Source organism: Acartia tonsa, chromosome 5 (assembly GCF_053477335.1).
Source record: "Acartia tonsa isolate MP-2025a chromosome 5, ASM5347733v1, whole genome shotgun sequence".
NCBI lineage: Eukaryota > Metazoa > Arthropoda > Copepoda > Calanoida > Acartiidae > Acartia > Acartia tonsa.
The window spans coordinates 9,679,052-9,699,860 of record NC_137264.1 but is presented as its reverse complement, the minus strand read 5'-3'; the positions used below and the strand labels follow the sequence as shown (position 1 = coordinate 9,699,860).

Sequence of the window (20,809 nt, the reverse complement as noted above, 5' to 3'; positions counted from 1 at the left end):
CGAAAAACGGCTGAGCCGCCAGCCGTTACTTTTACAACTTTTTGTTCGATTTAGGGAAAATAGATCTACCAAGGTTTACTCATAAAAAATTTCAGATCAAAATTTGAATCCTAAGTGCCATTTTTATTGATTACGAGATGGTTGCAGTAACCCCCCCCCCCTTTCCGAAAGCGAACTTTACACTCAGAAATGCATCTATTTATGCGAATAAAAAGCAAACCAAAATCTGTACACTTTCTAACAAATATTATGGCCGGATTTTCTTTCACATGTTTCCTATTGGGTGATTAATTTTGAGAGTTTATATCTAGAATATATCTATTTAACAAGGATGAAACTTGTGAATGGGAGCGTTGGTCAGAGTTTGGTTCTTGCAAGAGAATCAATGAAAATGGTAAGGAAACATCGGTGCTTTCACATTATGTACCTTGATGACCATAATAAGCCCCCCCCCCCCCCCAATTATTTTTGAAAATCAGAGGGGGGGAGGATGTTAGTTTATCGTTTAGGTTAGTTTGTATTCGGTAATGGGTAGCCCTGAATGCATAGGCCCTACATGGTTAGAACACCTAACAGGAGTTTAGTACAGGAACCCCCCCCCCTTATTTTCATTTTTTTTTAAAAAGGCGTGGGGGTATCGGTGCTTAACAAGACTTTAGATGCAAATTTTCAGAGCACCCCCTGATAGGCAGCTTCACTTTAAGCTTCCAATGTCAAAAATTCTTCAAAGAACCTATTATGGAATAATCCTTATAAAAAGTAACAGGATGTGCGTCTGCTCTGTATTTACTGACCGATTTACTGATTTTAAAGTGAAGCTTCTCATATGTCCTGGAAAAGTTTACAACTATTTTAGGTGAGGGTAGCAATATCCTCCCAAGAGAAATCTCTCCTGAGAAAAAGAGCATCCTCAATAAAAATTTCTTTTTTTGGGACGGCTCCTTTCCACCTTTCTTCGGGTGTCCCTATAGGCCTCTAGGGGCATAACCGCTAGTTTTTAAAATATCAGGAGTTAGATCTTTGTGTTTGGATTCATAATACTCCATTTTACTTAGAATTTAGGGATCTAAACGGATAGGACAATGGCCGATAAATTATTGTATATCTCCAATGATGACACACAACAATACCTCTTCTGTAGATTAAAATTAGTGGTTGAAACGATGATACACTCAAGTTGATAAATCAAACAATCAAAATTCAGTTAAAGTCCCCAAAGTTGTTAAGCCAACGAATGAGAAACGTTACTGTATAACTTTGAGGACCAGAGTAATAAACAAACAGCCCATTATCCCCTCTCTCTCTCTGCTTTTAGATTCTTGTGCAAGAGTAAGAACAAGAATGTCATCAAGTTGTGAAAAGAAACAAATTGATGTTAAGGTAATATACTTATGTGTAGCTACTTGTCAAGTTCAAATTGTCTGTATCAAAATAAATATATTACTACAGAATATTGTATAAGAATTTTTTTTGGTTGCTCTATATTCAAATAATCTAAGTATACAACTACATCAAAATTTAAGTTCATTTACTTTCAGGGGTGTATATTCTGAAAAATTGACCCTGCTAAGGAGGGGGGGAGGGAATGAAAAATTTGTTGTTGGGGGGAAAAATATAAAATTAAGAAATTAAATTTTTTTTTCCAATTTTCTCCCCTCCTTGGTGAAAAAACTAAAATAAAGAGTTATGAACATATTTTTCCATTTTTCCCCTTCCTTGCTGTAAAACACTTGGAGGGGAAAAAATACCTAACTTCTTAACTTGTTAATTTAACAAGGATGACAGATTCATTTATAGAGCAGATATTATTATTGTCTAAAATTTTTTTTATCAGACTTTCTTAAATAGCAGCCGAGAAATTCTCATTTCCTTACAGCATTACTGACTGACAAACTGAATTAAAGTGTGGCTTCCCTATTAAAATTTTAAGATAGAAACAATGGTGTTAATTTAGATAAATATCCTATTATATAAAGTAGTAAGTGTTTTGTGTCTGTCCCGAAGGATCTCTCTAACCGCTGAACTGATATTGTTCTCCTTTACAGTGAAGCTTCTTATAGGTCCTGGGAAGGTTTTAAACTATTTTTGGAGAGGGTGTCCACTCCCCCCTCCCCCCAAAAAATACTTTTAAACTTATTTAAACTCAAATTTAAAATGGGATGAGGTCGACTTTTCCCCCTCCTACCAGTGCCCCTAGAGGCTTCTAGGGGCGTAGCCGCTAGTATTTAATAATTTAGAATTGCAATTGTGCCAGTGCTTGCGACTATTTTGGTAGTTGGGGTAAATATAAATTAATACTGTTCTTTTTAAAAAAAAAAAAACAAGGATGACAACATTCTTAAGTAGCAAAGCACAAAAAATCATGGAATGGACATATGGTGATATAAAGCATATGATAAGTTTTCATAAATAAATATTTACTGAAACAATTCCCACATAGCTTTTCGGACCGAAGAAAAAATAGACAGACAAAGTATAATATGGATTAGTTTTAACCTGTATGAATAATCCCTGAAAAGCAGAGCCTAATTGGTCCATCAGTAAGATAGGTCATGATTGACTAACGGAGAGACATAGTACATTTATTAATGATGGTTTTCTTATTTAAGAATCTTTGCTAATGATAGATGAAAATAAAAGAAATCAACACAATGATGAAACATTATTTAAGTTTGAACAATTTCTTAAAACCAAAACCAAAATAGATCAAAACTTATTAAAATTAATCTTTGATGAAAAAGTGATGGAATCATTTAAAAACTTTGATGGAACCAATGATGAGCAACAAAGTGAGCTACCTAACACGGAAGTTATAGGCAGGAATATAGGGATGGGACAATGGGCAACTAATTTAAGATTTAACCAGAAAGTATTAAGTGCGATACTTATCTAATATAAGAAAGATTCTTCAGAAAAAAATATTTATTTGAGAATTAGGTTGCAGTATAGTATAACATTCTGCAATTAAAACAGTAACTTGAATAGGAGGGTTTAGAGATTGTTTATAATTTTGTTGTCTGTTGGAGTCATGTTGATTATTTACTTTGAATTTGGTCTGCTAGAATGGTGCTAAATTCAGCAGGATTCTGTGTGATGGTCCCCCAAGTCTTTAAAATGAGGCAAAAAATAAAAGTTGAATTAGTGCTGGTACCCAAAGTCTAAGACAGCCAAGAAAATAAAATTGTCCCATGACTATATCCCTGAGTTCTAGGAGATACAGAATCAGAGGGTGCTCCAGATGACACAGCTTACAAAGAAATACTATCAAAATTAGAGCCAGAGCAAAATGACTCAATAGATCAAATTCCATTCAGGAACAATCAATTATTGAGAGAACTAGCATCCAACTTTACAGGTGATGATAATAAAACACCAAATATATTCAGCACTGATAATGAAACAGAAACAAACATAAATCAAGACAATGAAATGGTCAATACAGACAAGGACAACACAAACTCTTTAAGTGAAGAATACAAAGAAATACTTGATAAGATGTCAATGACAACTGAAAATCATACCAAGAACTTATCAGATGAAGGTAAGAATCACCAGGGAAACCAAATGATAAACAAGAATTTGAAAGCAGATGTAAACAATCAAACTTCTTTAAAAGGTAATTCTGAAGAAATACAAACTAAGTTGCCAATGTTGCAAGTAAAAGAGATAACTAAAAGTGAAAATAATTACAACAATTTAATCCATAATAATATAGAAACACCTAAACCTATGCTATCTAACCTGGATAAAGTTGAGAATCCTGTGGATAATGAATACAACATAATCCTGTCAAAAATGTCAATGCCTGACAAAGTAACTACGGAGACAGAAGATCCATTCTATGAGAATGTCGAAAATGACAGTGGGAGTTTTGTTCAAAGGTGAGTTCTATATTTTTGGCAAGGCATCTCTAATCAAGTCCTAAACAGGCAAGTATGTCCTTAATGAGAATCCTGTTTTGACACAATTTTTAAACAATATTATATACAATTGTTTATATCTTTAAATCAATATTCAACTTATTAAGTTTTAACACCCTACAAGTGTCAATATTTGTTTAAACTATCATCTGATTTCAAAGCTTCACTTTTAAAGATGTTGTCATCTTTGTTTTTGAATTTGATTTCATGCATTAATGAATGTTTATTAGTAGAGCAAAAGAAGTTATAGAAGAAGAAAAAAGAAAACCTAGGAGGTTAGCTAACATATCAGATGTCGATCATAGTGACATTGTTTATAAGTCTAAGAAAAAAGAACAAAATAAAAAAAAATTAGACAGTAAGAGAAAAGTAGCAAAATCCAAAAAGAAATCCAGCCAGTTAGGAGAAAGTTTAAAAAACCAAATAAACCATAACAAACAGCACAATAAAAAATCAAAAAATAAAAGAAATAATTCATCTAGTATCATGTCAAATGATAAAAAATATAAAAATAAAATGAAACAGCTGGATCCTACATTAGAAGACAAATTTATAATTCACCCAAATAAAAGTGTTCCAGGTATGAGTGGCAAAACTAGTGATAGAAAATCCAGGAATAAGAAACAATCCCAGGTAAAAAATAGAGGATTGCATATTGATGATTATGACTATCATGATGAAGATGATCATGTTCCTTCCAATAACAGAGAAATATCAGAAACAAATGAGGCTCTAATCCAGAAATTTAATTCAACTCAACAAGATACAGGTTTAATTTTACATTTAGTAATAAGGGTGTGCATGAAATGCACCTAAAAATTTTGACACCCCCTTAAACAAAAATCAAAGGGGGGGGGGGGGGGTGTGTGCTTTAGATGGGTGTAATACAGACAACAACTCTTAACTTACTCTATGTCCTAAAAGTGCCTTTTGACTGGTAAATTGACATGCATGGCATGGAAATTTTTTCAACCTCCACCCCCTAAATTTAAGGTGAATTTTTTACTTGACACCCTATTGTCTGCTAGAAGGGTTTCAATGCTTGTCATGTGGGGTGTAATGGGATTCACACCTGGTATGAACATTTCATCCCCCCATAAATTTGCCAAGGGGGATGGATTGAATACACCCCCTTTCTTCATGCCTCTGATATAAACATGATGATCTATTTTGTTGTTTATGTAGATAGAATTTCTGAAGAAGAGCTAACTAATGATGAACATTATGATGATGATTATGTAGATAGTAATGAAATGCAAATTTTTAAAAAAGAGCCTTCATACTATAATGATGCAAAGGATGAAAATTATGCAAATTACTTACAAGGTGAAATATCTTTTTCAAGGCAGACCTAAATCTGGTAGGGCTAATCTTTTCCCTGATTATATTAATACTTTAGTTTGACAAATTCATTTGCCCCAAATTAATGGGGTGAGGGTGGTGGGGCATTGTAAGGATCACTAAGTACTACAAAACTACCCATTGAAAGTGATAACAATGTAACCAAAATTCATTATTGACGTATTGTAGAAATAGAAGGTGATGGTTTGTCATATGATTATCCAAAGAATGATTATCTTGAAAACTCATATGATTTTGATTATCCTGACTTTGATGAAGATTATATTGATTCTGAGAGAAATACAGCTGAAGGAGCACATACTAAAAATCATTCCAACAGGGAAAATAACAACTTAGTTACTGTTCTGAAGATGGGTACACAAGTTCCAGATGGAAACAATGCAGACATTTCAGAAAATCAGTTTATCCAAAGTAATTTTACTACAGAAGCTAACTCTGATGAAGATGTATCATTTGATCTAAAGAATAATAAAAATAACAAACAAACTGCTAAAGTCAATTTTTCGAACAATTTTCTGCATAGAAAAGCTTTAACAGCTAAGAAACAAATTTTAAATGAAGATTTAAACATTCTAAATAAGACTGAAGAACTTAACCAAAGAATTAATATTAACACAAACTCGCAGAATTATCCTAGAAAAGAACAAAAAATTGAGGACAAAGAAAATTTTAATAAAGTTCATGAGCTTGAAAAACATAATTCCGAACAGTTAATTCATAATCATGAGATTAACAAGGACATTATCGATGATTTACCACCAGAAGAAGACAATTTGTTGAACACCAATCTTGAAAGCACTACATTTTCTACCAGTAAATTAGTTGTTGGTTCAATAGGACTTAAAACATCTTTAGACAACTTATCTGATCTAGAAGAAGAGCCACGCTCTGAAAAAAAATCAAACAAAAGCATTCAAATTCATTCCTTTAAAAGAGGAGAAACAAAACACAACAAACATTTTAAAAGTAAAGATAATTCCTCAAACTTGCTAAACACAGACTTGACCATGAAAGTAACCAATGATGATGCCAAGAAAGATGTTGAAGCCTCTGATAATCTTGATTCTGTAAAGAAATCTTTGGATATTGATATGCTGAAAGCTTTACTTTTGAAACATAAGAAAATTAACAAATAGTTTTTTATGATTATTATGTCTTTTCAACCAGTTTTGTCAACCACACACTAATAATTGTATTAAATAACTTCACTTAATTCGGATGTTGTCATTTTAATTATGATTTATAATATTTATGGATATTTAATCTATTTTTCTAAGAATTAGGCATTTTTAATTCAGATTGTGCAACTACACGCCAGGCTACAATTGAGAAAATTAGATTTGAAAATCTCAAGTTCAATTTTTATTACCTAGGAGTTACCGCATAATCATGACAAGAAAAGCAAAGATTATTCATTTAAAATTTTGAACAACTTCGCTTTTATGAAGTCTTTTATAAAACCTTGCTATACATGATTTATTTAAGGCTGAATTTCCGTGACCTTAGCAAAGGAAATGATAAAAATGCCCATTAATTAACTAATGTTTTTATGTCTAATTTCACCATACATAGGTCTCAGAGCTCGGCACTTACTTTTGTCTTGATTTAATTGTAGCCTGGCGTGACTAACTACTAGGTTACATTTCAGATATACTACCTTCCCTGCCCCTCTTAGTCAGGGTGGGGAAAAACCCAGGGTTTTTTAAAAAAGCCCAACCCAACCCGTAAAAACCCTGGGTTTTTATGGGTTTTTTAGGGTTTTATTGGGTTTTTTCATTTAGGAGTCAAATACATTTGATATATTGATGAAATATTAATGTTTATGTTGTTGTAGGTAAAAGGTAAGCAAGATTTCACAATAAACAAGATAGATAATGAAGAAAGCTGACATTCCGATCAATTATAAACCCTTATTAGCAATGGTGCACAAAATATTCTATTAAGGGGGAGGGGAGGTAAAAAGCTTCAAAACATGGAACCTACTCCTCTATTCTTAAGCTATCAACACCCCCCCGGGCCCCCCCCCTCCCAGAAATTATTAAGGTCTTTTCCTTTTTACATCCACTTAATAAAACCCTCTGCACGCCACTGTAACTATTTCCACTCATAAATTGTTATGTTTTAGTTTAAAAAATCAATTATGATTATGTAATTTACACAATTTATATACCATCAATTTAGTAGCAAAGCGTTTTCTGAAATTAAGTTTTGAGAGAAAGTAATTTCATAAACAATTGAACAATAAGTAGAGCATCATTTATATAATCACTTCATATTTTTTTATGTTTTTTAGGTAAAATTTGCTTTAAAATGTTATTAGATCCTAGTCTTTGAGTAAATAGAGGTTTAATTTGTAAATTTTAACGTGAAATTTCAATGTTTTTTCAAAAACCCAAAAAACCTTGGGTTTTTTTTCAATGGGTTTTTTAAAAAACCCTGGGTGGGTTTTTTGTATGCCCACCCTGCTCTTAGTGATTATAGTGTCCTCGACTAAAGTAAAAAGATTACAGACGTATAAACTGACTTATAGAATTGCACAGCGTAGCTTTCTCCTATATTATTATACTAGGGGCTTTTTCCTAAAGGTTCAGGGGAAATTTTGTTTACATTTTTCTTGTTTTTATAACTCTTTATAACTTTTTATATTTATTTTTATCGATTTAGATTTTTTAAAACATTCGAATATTCTCTCTTTTTAAAAAATATCTTTACCATTTGCCTTTTTGGGGCTTCACCCCTACAGGAGAATACAGGTTTCACAATCTTTTTGAATTTGATAAAACAAAGTTTAAAAGAAAAATTTTAAAAACATAAAAAAGTATAAGAAAATACCTATAAAAATTTATAAAAATATATTTATATTAATATATACCTAAATACATAGAAAACATAAAATTAGAAAAAAATGATATTTTTATTTGGGGTGGGGGAAGTTTTGGCTTAAAACCACCACAAGACCAATAGGTCTATACCCTAAAGAGTAGAATCCAATCGGTTCAGTGGTTACCGAGATCTTAAGCTATAGACGGACGGCCGGACAGACAGACATCATTCTAATTTGTATTATAGATTTAAAAGCCAAACAATAATGAAGCTGTCTTCATTCAATTTGAATGTATTCTCTAATAATTACAAAAACTGAATAATAATAAAGTTACAAACAATAAGAAAATATTAGGTATTACAAAATATAATTGAATACAAAAATAAATCAACTAAATTCAGGGTGAAGCTATTCTAGTTTTTTTTATGCTTGGATTTCAGAGCATATTTCAAAGTCTTAATTTTGATTAAGGTTAAAAAATATGCTTTGAAAGACAGGCATAAGATTAATTAAGGTAAAATTATTATTATTGTACTGGATATGGATAAAAATACTGAAAAATTAATCACTCTGGAATTATTACTTATAAAAAAATAAGAAGCAATTAAATGAATTTAAACTCGGCAAAAGAGGTGTATGTATGAAGGAGAGCAAATGATTAAAGCACCCTATGACACTTGTCTACAATTTCTCTTCTTCGCCCATACCCTCTTTTAAATTGGCTATTTACAGTAAACGTTACAAAAAATGACCAGTCTTTAAAATGGTCTAGCCCCCCCCCCTCTAATGAAGTTGTAACCGTTTTTTTTTGTGTGTGTGATCTTTATATACATGTATGATGGTGTTTGTTGCGTTCAATTAGATCATAGAACATTTACCGCGACATTCAGCAGGCTATTAAAGAAAATATTAAAATTGTCAAAAATCCACCAAGAATTATTTTAAGTAAATTTTACTTAAGCCGAAAAATCACATAATAAAATTGATTTTAGCATAGGGAATCAGGGATTATTGTTTGGAGTTTTATCTTCAGCATAAAATTCTGTGACCATAGATAACATACCCAGCTTCCTAGCGCTCATACAAGTCATTGGAGGCCAAAAAGTATGTATAAAGAACTCAAAATCTACGATTTTTCGCCTTAAGTAAAATTCATTTAAAATACAGAATCCATGGAATTTTGACATTATGAATACCTTCTTTTATAGCCTGCTGAACGTCATTTTAAAGACCGGTCATTTTTTGTAACGTATACTATAGAGTTCTAGAGAAAAATGTAGTATAATGAAAACCATCAAATTACAAACTATTTAATCATTTTTAATATTTCAATTGTAAATAAGCCTAATTATTCCTAATTTAAAGCTCTCAGAAATATTACGTTAAAACGTTTCAAATATATACAAAATTGTATTATAAACGTTTTCATGTAAGGCTTCAAGAATGATAATTATCCGCTGGATTAGAACCAGTTCTGAGTCGAACTAAAAAATAATGTATAGGACCGTATTAAAGAAAATTTTCCTCAAATAATAAAATAAAAATCATAAAATCAATACTAGTTTAGTATGGCTCTTCGACTGGAATTAATCTTGTAGAATTTCATTTTACTATCTTCGGAAAGCTGTAAAAAAACGATTAAATCCGCCAAAATCGCAAGCTAAAACGGAAGATAAGGGAATAGGGAAAGTACATAGTTGAACATTCACTATTTTTGAAATAAATTTAAAAAAAGAGTGGGTAAGGCTAAATCTTCATTTGTTTGCATATAACTATTGGTTAGATTATATTAGGTGCTGGTTAGGGTTAGTCCCCTTTCAGAGGTTATTCATAGAAATAAAATAACTCAACCACCTCTAATTCTTAATTCATAAAAATATGAGGGGTGGGGTGGGGGGTTATCAGTGCTCAATAATCACTTTGCGTGAGAGCCTATTTCTTTACTATGTTGAATACATGTATGTTTATTGTTTAGTACAAAATAAACTGTTAACTATCACATTCAAAATTCATTGGGACAAATAAAGGGTTTGGTTCGGTTTTATCATTAATCAAATATGTATAAAGGAATGAACAGGGATAGGTAGATACTAGGGTTGGGCCGGATATCCGACCATTTTCAATATCTGGCCAGATACCGGATATTAAAACTATTCGGATGCCGGATATCCGGCTGATTTTTAAATGCCGAATATCCGGTTATACTGCCGGATATCCGGTAATTTGCCGGATATCGAACGTTGGCCAGATATCCGGCCCAGCACCAATAGATACTCAATTTTAATCAATTTCAATACAATATTTCTGTATTTAATCTAAATTATTTTAGATTTCCTTTAATTTTTAATATGGATCTACTTGATTAACTCTATATAAAAGTAACAGGATGTCTGTGTCTGTAGCTTTAAATCTGGCTAGATATGGTTCTCCTTACATTTTTATGGGGGCAAGGGGGAGCAGGTGGTACTTCAACCCTCAAAAGAATAATTGCGCTTGAAATATATACCCCCTCACCCCAAAAATTTCTTTTCTTTTTAAAACTAAAATTAAAATTGGAATGTCGACTCCCCTTCCCTTCCTTCAGTGCATTTAGAGTGTAGACTCTAGTTTTAAAATACTTGAAATGATTAAAATACTAAATATCCACCCCTGTTCCAAGATTTAAAAAAATAAAAGCATGTTAGAAAATAATTAAATAAAGTTAGGTAGGTAATAATAATGTAAATAATGAAAAATATAATAATTAAATGATCAGGGTTGTGCAAACAATAATGAAAATATATAATTTTACAAAAATTAATAATATATAATAATCAAATTATAATTACTTATACATCAGGATTATTTTTTTAACAAATGCTTAGGAATGGTTTGGTAGAAAAATAATAAATTTTTCAAACAATTAAGTTTATTATACTGTTTTATTACAAAATCTATCTATACAAGTGTTCTTAATTTTTCATTAATCTTGTCTTGTTAAAAAGCTTTTTTTTAAAGGAATCCTTTAAATTGTTATATAATTTCTTTCCCATTAAAGCTAAATTAAAGGATTGTTAAAACATTTGAAAGCCCCACAAATTGAAACAAAGGGGACTATGCACGAAAGAGAGCAAGTGATGTTACACATTTTTTTTTGTGAATAATACTAAAGTTAGAAAAATATTATTCAAACTGTTATATAATTTTAAATTGTCCATGACCGTGGTAAAATTAATTTTTTTTACTAAAGGGGTAGTCGCGTGAAATGTATCTAAACTTAAATTTAGTGAACTGCATATTTTTTCCTGTTCAATGGTTTAAACTACATTTATAAAGCATTATAAGACTTCAGTGCTGGAAGGTGCTTAATATCACTTGCTTTAACTCGTGCATAGTCCCTTGAAAACTTATGATATTCAATTAATCAAGCTGCAGTTTTTAATTATCTAAATATTAGTGTACCAAATAATATATAATTATAAACAAATTATGTATTTAACTAGAAGCCAGAAAAATTTTGTCCCTCAGCGGAAGTTTGTATTTTTTGCTCTCTAGCTGTTTATTAAAACAATGTTTCTGTGTTGTAAGCTAAATCACCGGATCTACGGCCTCCCCTGAAAAATAAAAATGGCGTTTTAAACAAAGTACCCTGTTGAGAACTTTTAATTACCGCACCCCTTTTTGTTGCAATAAATTGAAAACAAAGGTTGCAGTAGTTTTTCGTAAGTTTGTTTATTACTTTAGGTCAGGTTAGGGATTATGTTGGGTACTGGGTAGCCCAGGTTTATATCACCCCGGATTAGGGGACCTCGCAGGGTTTGGAAAAAGAAAAAAACACCCGCCCCCCTTTTTTTTATTTATTGAAAAAATAAGATGAAGGGAAGTGTTATCAGTACTTAAAAAGCATCTTGAGTGAAAGCACAAATTATTAGGTAACAGTAAAATTGAGCATATTCGTTCGCTCAATAACTTTGGTTACTGGGTAATGAATTCTAATAAATAGAGAAAGGTTGTGCTAAAATTCTGTAAAGGTGTGAGTTTTAAGGCTTACAAACAGTAGTAGAACGATCATATTCACTAAATAGGTGTGTGTATTCCTTATTGAAATTATAGACAATTTTTTTCAAATTAACATAAATTTTATCGCTCTACTACTGTTTTTAAGCCTTAAAACTTACACCTTTACGGAATTTTAGCACAACCTACCTCCCCCTTTTGTTTATTTTTCTTGTTTATCATTTTATCGTCCATTTTATAATCCCGTAAGATCCCTTATATGTATAGTGGTTTCTCTTTAAAGAAACAGCAAAAGACTTTAAGCTCAAAGACTTGAAAAAATATGTACCTTGGTATTTTACTTTCATTTGTCATATCAGGAGATGTTTGTACCTAAAAATAGAATAGTCTGATTAAATTAAAACTCAAATAATAGATATTTTAGAACAAAATGATCAAATATAATTTGTATCCTCCTATTATATATATAAAGCTAAGTAGTAATTTTTTTTGTCTGTAGCGAAGGATCTCGCTAACCGCTGAACTGATCTGGTTCTCCTTTATAGGGTAGGTCCCGGGAAAGTTCATAACTTTTTTCTTGGGGGCGGGACACTCCCAACCCCCCCAAAAAATGAAAAATATCCCCTCCCCCCCCAACAACAAATATAGTAGTACATATATAAAATTGTTGCAAAATAGCGTTTTTATTAGATACTGTTTAGACACATATTTACATTTTAGGACTTTATTATGTAACATTATAGAGTTGCTACACTTTGTAAATCAATTTTAACTGTGACAAGTGCTGTATTCTAATTAATGGAAAAGGGCTAAAAATGGCCTAAAACTAACCAAAACTAAGGATAAAAAAGCATAAAACAATCCCGGGAACCATTTTAAAGCATTCCTGAAAGGGAGAACACAATCGGTTCAGTAGTTATTGAGATCTTAAGATACAGAAAAAAACCCTTACTACTTTGTATATTAGGATTAGTTACCTAATTCATTACAATTCAAAACAGCAAAATCATTATTATGGGAAGAAAAACAGATCAATAGTATAGATGTATATACAGACAACTACCTCCCTTCCTTTTTCAAAGACCTCTTTAGTCTGCTTCTAAATTATTTTCTGCTACTTGGCTGTGTTAATATAAGCGACACTATTGGTTGATTTTCGATGACCCAATAGAAAGGTTGCACAAGGCGGTTGCGAAGAAGAGATAAAGTTATTTAACTCTTTCTCCCTCTAGTATTTTACTCCAATGGAAGCTACTTCAAAATAATAATTGTGCCTACTTGCCTGTGGTAGACCAGAATTATGATTATATTGATGCATTTGTGACAATACTTTCCCATCCATCTTTCTACTCTCTTCATACATACTTGATACCTCATTCTAAATAGTATTGCAATCATATAAAATTAACAGAATGTCTGTCTGTCTATGTATCTGTGTCGGTCAGTGTGAAGCGGGGTAATTGACTACCCCCCCCCTCCAAAAAATATTAAAAGGTGAAGGAGGGGGGGGGGGGGGATGAATTGCAACACTAATCAATTTTTTACCCCCAATTTTGAGAGAGGTAACAAAACATTTATCTCTACCCATGAAAATGCTTAACAGAATGTCTGACTGTCTATGTATCTGTGTGTCTGTCAGTGTGTGGCTGGTTAATTAACTATCCCCCCTCCCCCAAAAAAATATTAAGGGGGATTGGGGGGGTAATTGCAACCATCATAAAAAAAACGTTTATCCCAATTTCAACACCTAAAAAAATTCTAATTATCACCCCTTATTGAGGTTATGTACCCTACCAAAAAAAGAGAGTATATTATGGATGTTTTCATCTTTGTTTGATAATATTGCCATCCTCACCTTGCCCTTGGCTGAGTCCATGTGATGTTGGTACATTTGGGATCTAGATGTCTCATGCACATGCCCGTCTCCACTCACCTACAAGTATTGTAACATATAGGGTTGGCAATCCGAATCCGAATCTGGAATCCGCCCAATTTATGGCCAATTTTGAAATCCGGAATCCGAATCCGGAATCCGTTTTTTTTTATAGCAGATTCGGATTCTTAATTGTTAGGCTAAAATTGGCGTCTTGGAGTTTTTTCTTTCAACTTCCCCTCTTTAAAGGTAAAGATCACCACCCTCTATCTCTCACCACCTACACCACCAAGTGGAGATATCAAAAATTATGAAAAAACACAGCTTTAGATTCTTCCCAGTACCCGGTATGTATAATTTAATCCATTAATTTGTTTTTTTAAAAAGCCTTGAACGATAGACAATCTCACACAAAGTACACTGTTGAGCACTGTTTCATTTGTTTCTTAATTATTTTAGGACAGATTAGGATATATTTGGTACTGAGTAGCCCCGCAGAGTTAAGGCCCCCCCAACAGGGGTTATCAGAGCTCAACCGGCTTGTATGAAGCACCAATATAACTTAATATTTTCCAATGAGTTCCATTTCCAATTATGTTATTTTTTTTTATGTCCTACATATGGACGAAATTGTAATTGTTTTTAAAAAGGTATTAAAAGTAACAGGATGTATGTGAGTCCTTCTATTTGTAGCTCAAGATCTCACTCAATGCTGGGCCGATATGGTTCTCCTTTACAGTGAAGTTTCTGATGAAAACAGGAAAGGTTTATAACTCACCCTTGCTCCATAGAAAAAAACCTCCGCAAATGTATTTCTTTTTTAAAATCTACAATTTAAATTGGTGGCTCGCCTCCGCCCCTTAACTGTAGTGGACATAGATGCCTCTATCCGCGTATCCTATAGTAATCATATTATAAAAAGTAGTAGGTAAGAGTTTTTGTCTGAAGCTTAAGATCACAATATCTACTGAACCGATTTAGTTTTCTATTCTAAGTCAGCTTCACAAAGATCATGTAGGCTATGGTTTTAGGCAATTCAATTTTTTACTTAATTCTTGGGTTGGTTTTAAGCTATTTCTTGTGTGTATATAATCCGTTAAATACAGAAATGAAAGGCTTGCTTACCCTTTTAGTGGAGGAGGATGAGACAAACTTTTTCGAGGATGAAGTGACGTGTCTGGTGTGCTTTATGGAGTTGGACTCATTCTGTGGGGTTTGTCCTTGTTCAGGGATGGACTGATTCACCTAGATACAGGAATATCAAGGGATAAATAAACATACATTCTCAATGATGATAAACAAAATTACCCCTTCCATTTAAACTATATTGGTTGAAAATTTTTAGTTTTGAACTAACGTATCAAAATCCAACGAAACTTTGGGTATCAGTGTAATATAAAGTCCAGTGTCCCCTAACTCCCTACTTAATTATAAAAATTCAAAGTCTATGACAATTATATCCTAACGTAGCAAAGATAATACTTTTGAACCATGGTCCACTAAACAAAAAAAATCGAAAAAAAAACTTAAAATACCTAGGTACATAAGTGTAACTATTAAACTTGTAGGAAATGGCAACTTGAAACGTGTTTGAGTGCGATCATTGGTTGACAGAGGGTAATACCTTAGACATAGAGAAACTGCGCTCTCATGAGACAGCAGCCGGTCAAGTCATAATGTACTTGATCATGGAGCTAGAGCTGGCCTCTAGTGGCTATACAAAATTATCTGAAACTACTCCATAACGACAAGATCAACCAAAAAGAAACAGTTTTTTTAACTAAGCCTTCGGTAACTAGGGGCTTAAAAAACTGGTTTTAATCTTATAGTTCTACATTTTATATCTGCGGAAAGCTGTTTATAATAACTATTACCTTTATTGTGACTTTATGATCCTGAAACCTTGGACTAATTTCTTTATCCTCCCTGTGTATGGAGGGTCCCCTATCCCCCCTCTCACTCCCCACCCTAATCCGCAGCACCTCGCCCGTGTGAGGCGTAGCCGCCATCGTCTCCATGGATCCACTGCGGCTGCCCCCACCAGCTGCCATCCGCCGAGCATTGTATATCTCGCCGACGACGCCATTTGCCAATAAATGCGACGTAGCCGGGCTTTCACCGTAGTAATAAGTTTTGGCGGGAGTTCGGCCATTGTTTGGGCTCGTTACGCCGCCGCCACCGCCACCAGAACTGCCAAAGCTACCGCCGCTGTTCAGCTTGGGTATCCGGCTGGTTGGACTGAAAGGCGGCGATGTTTGGCGGGAGGAGCCGCCGTTTTCGGCTGTTGGACTTGTGACATTACTGTTACTTCCTACACAAAATAAAAACTATATAGATAGATATGCATATTTTTTGCCTGTCTTTAGAGCATAACAGAGTTTTAGAAGAAAGAGAGAAAATCTAATAAGAAAGGTGAATGTCGATACCTCCTACGGACGGCCGCCTCGCGGCTGGATCATTGCTGACTGGAATCCGACTACCAACGCTTAACTTTCGCGGATAATCTAAATTAAATATATTTTCAATTTTAGTTAATATTATTTTCAGGATCTCGTAGGCAATCCTACAGCTATAACATGTATAAAGGCAGGAATTAAGAAGCTCAAGTGAATTTAATGTATCTAATCCTTGACTAAGAAAGGGGACTATCCACGAACGAGAGCAAATGATTCTAAGCACCTTCCCGCAGTGATTCAAATTTTTTTGTGAATATACTAGGGTTATGTTTAATATCGTTACATCAATTTAAAAAAAATAAGTTTCACAATGATATATATCTTCAAATATTTTATGGAGTTCAAACTGTTGTGACACAAAAGTAAACTTTTTAGATGAAAAATGTTAATTTAGATAAAAGGATGTTAACTAGTAATATTGTAAACAGTTTCATAAGTGTACTAACGTAATTTACAGCATTTGATTATGTTTTGCTGTGTTATTTTATTTGAACCTTTGAACTCAACAAAACATTTGAAGAATGACATTTCATCAAAAAATGCATAACATTTAAAAGTAAGACTTATTTTTTTTAGTTGGTATGACTATATCAAACATAACACTAGGATATTCACAAAAAAATTTTAATCGCTGCCGAAAGGTGCTTAGAATCACTTGCTCTCGTTCGTGGATAGTCCCCTTTGGACAAAAAAAAACTTTAATGTTGGGTAGGTTTAATTATTAGTTTTCGAACAGGGTCCCTAATTTTAAGTGAACTACTTACATATATGAATTACGAGATCGATAATGAGGTTGCCTTCGGGGAGGGAGGGGACATTGGACTGTAAATTATAGTAGTTCTATTTTTAACACCGTATTATCTCATTCGTTCGCTCTAAAACTTGTAGTAATTTAAGAGAATTTTGATTGGTTAGTTTCAAACAAGTAACTTTTTAATTAACAATTTTATTCTGCGAAAGGGGTAATTTCATTTAACATTATTGGAGATGTACATAAATTCAGAATCCATTGTCTTATCCCTTATAATCAAATGCCTTAGTATATATTACCTTGAGCTTGAATATTTGATTTGGAGGCACTGTTATTCTTTTGTACTTGACTGGCTGAACTGTGTTGTGAACTGGTACTGCTGGTGTGCACCGGACTGCTGCTGCTAATCATACCTGACCGTTTACCTGTATTCTCAGGACTTGGTCTAAACAAATTGATTATGAGGATATGATGACGAAATTATTTAAGAATTTATTAATTACATATGTGTAACTAGCAGCTACGCCCCTAGCATTTATGTGTTCTTTATTCAGAGGGGTGAGATAGAGGGTAGAAAAAAAAGCTAAACCCATCCCAGGGCTTAAATGTAAAAAATGTCATAAGACCAGCCGCAACCAATGTGAAGTTTCCTAAAAAAGGAAAACTCAATCGGTTCAGTAATTTTTGAAATCATAAAGATTAAGACAAAAAAAACCTTACTAAGCTGCCGAAAATATGAACCCTTATATAAAAATAACAGGATGTCTATCTGCCTGTGAATCTCGAAAACCACTGGACTTTTGTGGTTCTCCTGTACAGTAAAGTTTGACGCTTGGAGTAAAGTCCAGAAAAGTTTGGGAGGGGAGTATATTCACCCCCCTCCCCAATAAGAAAAAAACGCCTTTAGAAAAGTACTTCTGGATTACCTGGAACTTTTATTATTGTGAACGGGTGAAGGACTGCGAGGAGATCTGTAGACGGCTGCAGCTGAAAGGGGACTGCTTGGACTCAAAACTGTATAAATTAAGCCTTTGTTTTCATTGGTCATTGATTTAAGTAATGGAGTTTTATAAATATTATTTTTAGCAGCGAATCTACTCTATATTTCACTATGGCTGTACGTCAGTCAGTCAATCCGTAGCGCTATTGTGGAAATGTGATTTTCTCGCTGTCATTTCTTTGACATATGTGCATCTATTCTATAAAATGTTTTGTCCGTCTGTCTGTTTTTAGGCATGCTTTAAAAGACAAAAACCTTATTTATAAAAGGTTTTTCGATTTTAAACGAGTTTTTGTACATTAACTCTCTTAACTATCGGATATAACAACCGAACATCTGCGCTAACAAATATTTTTGTCCTTTTTTGTTATGCTTTGCCACTAATGGATGCTATCATCCCTGTTTTTTTTACATTTCTGTTAAGACTTTTATATTGACATTGAAGCTCCATTTTAAAAAAATCTATAGGTATAGTCCCCCCTTTCGTGGCAACGCTCCTTAAGGGGCGATTCTTCGTATTTACAGTAGCTTTTTCTCCAATTTCTAGCCCCTGCGGGGCCATTTGCCGAACCCTGCAAGGCAATCACCTAATCCTATAAAACCTAAACTAAAATAACCTATCAAAAGCCATTTTGAAAATACGACGAATCGCCACTGAAGGGACGTTGCCACGAAAGGGAATATACCCAAATCTTTTGTAAGTCTTTACTTTAAAAAAATTTACAAGAAAACTAAGAATTTCCTCGTCTTGCGACTGGACTGCCAAGTGGCGGCGGTGTGCTGGAATCTTCTCTAGAATATTCACCGCGCCGCGTATTGGCGGCTATAGAAGCTGAGAGAGGAATGCGTGAAGGTCTGTGCTGGGTTGTGGGGGTGTTTATACTGTTATTACTTGTCACTTTAGACGGGTTATCCCTGAAAAAGTAATCCTATTATATAAAGTAGTAAGGTTTTTTGTCTGTGGCTGAAGATTTTGGTAACAGTTCGCTCAAACCATTGGTGTTTCCACTTTGGGAAAGGTTCAAATAGTTTCATGAATTATTTTAGACTACTTTATTTTCAGATTTTAGTATTAGGATGGTATTAGGCTAATTTTCTCTCTTTCTCATCTCCTTGATACTAGGGGTGCAGCTGATAGTTTGTTAAATAGTAAAATAACTGTGATATTTTCATATTAAGGATTATTTTACACCAACCAATAATTGATGTAATTATAAATATCTACCTAGGTATTTTCATAAAAAAATTTTATTTTTTAAAATTTAAGCCTTAATTGCTCTTTTTTGTGCAGAGTCCCTTTGAGGTCTTTTTGTAAGCACTCACCTTGAATAGTTTTGTCTGACAGAATCTAGAGGATAATCTAGATCATGTTCAGGATTATGACTAGTGGAGAGGGGAACATGAGCACTGTAGCGCTGCTTGCGCCCACCATCTACGTAGCTACTACTGCTGGTGTCATGGCTGCTGCGTAGTTGACTCGAGGAAGAGGAGGAAACTCTGATTATATTGCTACCATCAACATCACTGTTACATAGATTATGTTTACTTTTATATTAACTAGCTTACATAATTACAAACTTAAAATACTTGTATTATACTTCTAATTTACTGTAAATGGAAGAAAAGTAATTCTGATCTTAATTGATAGACCATCGTTATTAGTTATGCAAAATTATTATTTTGGAGAAGAATATTTATCTACCCCTTTTGAACTGAAATATAATTTTAAAAATAAACGCATTCCTTCTCAGATTAATGGACTCGACGCGACTAGCTGACTCAGGGGCCAGCCGCGAGAATGCCGCGCTACGTGGGTCAGCACTGGCCGGTCGTACGGGAGTATGAGCATCAGTATCATAATGACCGCCACTCATATTCACAGATGCATTATCCGCAGTTAATCGGTGCATGGAAACACTGGCACCACGAGGTTGCTGTTTGCCGCCAATTGGGCTGCGCGTGTGGCCGCGTTCCATGCTGTTGTGCCCGGATGAGTGTCGGCCAATACTGGCCGACTCTTCAAGCATGCTAATCACAGTTCTATCGAGCTCATCCTACAATACAAGGTGAAATTCATTATTTAATAATCCTAATATTATTGTTTATAAAGAAAACTTTGTGTCTTTGTAAATGTGCTCTTTAAAAGTACGAATTTAGGTATTGTATATATTAGGCATGCTAAGAAATATGTATAGCTTACGTGATGTACCTGTTCCAGGGATGGAGGAAGAGGTGAGGGGGGAGGGTACACAGTATCTGTATACATAGGAGGGGGCGTGGGAGCTGTAACCAGGTGGCCGGAGCCTGACGGAGTCACCTGAGTTGACCTGGGCGAGGACGTGCTGTTCCGAAATTGTTCGGGCGGGGCTGGAGTTTGGGTGTGCAGACTTACGTCGGAAGAAGTGTTAGTCTGACTCAATTCCTAAAAAAAATTGTTGTACAGTAAATCAAAATTGCATAGGGTAAGGCGGGGCGAACTCGGGTGTTTTTTCGGCTTTTTGAAAAAAAATGGGGGTAAAAATTATTATTTTTAAATGGGACCATGACCATTAGAAAGATTTTGGAAAAGTCTAACAGGTCCTAAAAGGACGTTATCCAAGGATTTTAGGAAATTGTCAAAATTGATC

The 20,809-nt window shown here is 33.8% G+C and overlaps 2 protein-coding genes across 7 annotated transcripts in view; one reads left to right on the top strand and one right to left on the bottom strand.

Moving 5' to 3' along the window:
• Positions 1–329: 329 nt before the first annotated feature.
• Positions 330–6,482, top strand: LOC145318704 (uncharacterized). Of its 2 annotated transcripts, none has more exons than XM_080160157.1 (8): positions 330–394; positions 1,316–1,380; positions 2,238–2,280; positions 2,610–2,816; positions 3,212–3,881; positions 4,154–4,689; positions 5,106–5,246; positions 5,451–6,482. In XM_080160157.1, the coding sequence occupies exons 2-8, from the start codon at positions 1,342–1,344 to the stop codon at positions 6,416–6,418; spliced, it is 2,604 nt and encodes an 867-aa protein (XP_080016283.1). In that variant the 5' UTR covers positions 330–394; positions 1,316–1,341; the 3' UTR covers positions 6,419–6,482. The 2 variants fall into 2 exon arrangements, with proteins under 2 accessions (XP_080016283.1, XP_080016282.1); XM_080160156.1 differs by having other exon boundaries at positions 4,151–4,689.
• Positions 6,483–8,381: 1,899 nt separating this feature from the next.
• Positions 8,382–20,809, bottom strand: part of RN-tre (USP6 N-terminal like RN-tre) — a 36,710-nt gene continuing 24,282 nt past the window's right edge. For 2 of the 5 annotated variants that reach the window (XM_080160160.1, XM_080160164.1), the window contains 14 exons: positions 20,383–20,604; positions 19,928–20,236; positions 19,506–19,708; positions 18,927–19,097; positions 18,109–18,198; positions 17,482–17,627; positions 16,402–16,479; positions 15,850–16,286; positions 15,101–15,220; positions 13,958–14,035; positions 13,385–13,480; positions 12,431–12,474; positions 10,754–11,699; positions 8,382–10,196 (listed from right to left, as the gene is read on the bottom strand). In XM_080160160.1, the coding sequence (XP_080016286.1) occupies positions 11,648–11,699; positions 12,431–12,474; positions 13,385–13,480; positions 13,958–14,035; positions 15,101–15,220; positions 15,850–16,286; positions 16,402–16,479; positions 17,482–17,627; positions 18,109–18,198; positions 18,927–19,097; positions 19,506–19,708; positions 19,928–20,236; positions 20,383–20,604 (2,046 nt within the window). In that variant the 3' untranslated portion in view covers positions 8,382–10,196; positions 10,754–11,647. The remainder of the gene's footprint in view (positions 10,197–10,753; positions 11,700–12,430; positions 12,475–13,384; positions 13,481–13,957; positions 14,036–15,100; positions 15,221–15,849; positions 16,287–16,401; positions 16,480–17,481; positions 17,628–18,108; positions 18,199–18,926; positions 19,098–19,505; positions 19,709–19,927; positions 20,237–20,382; positions 20,605–20,809) is intronic. The other 3 variants (XM_080160161.1, XM_080160162.1, XM_080160163.1) reach the window with 3 other exon arrangements.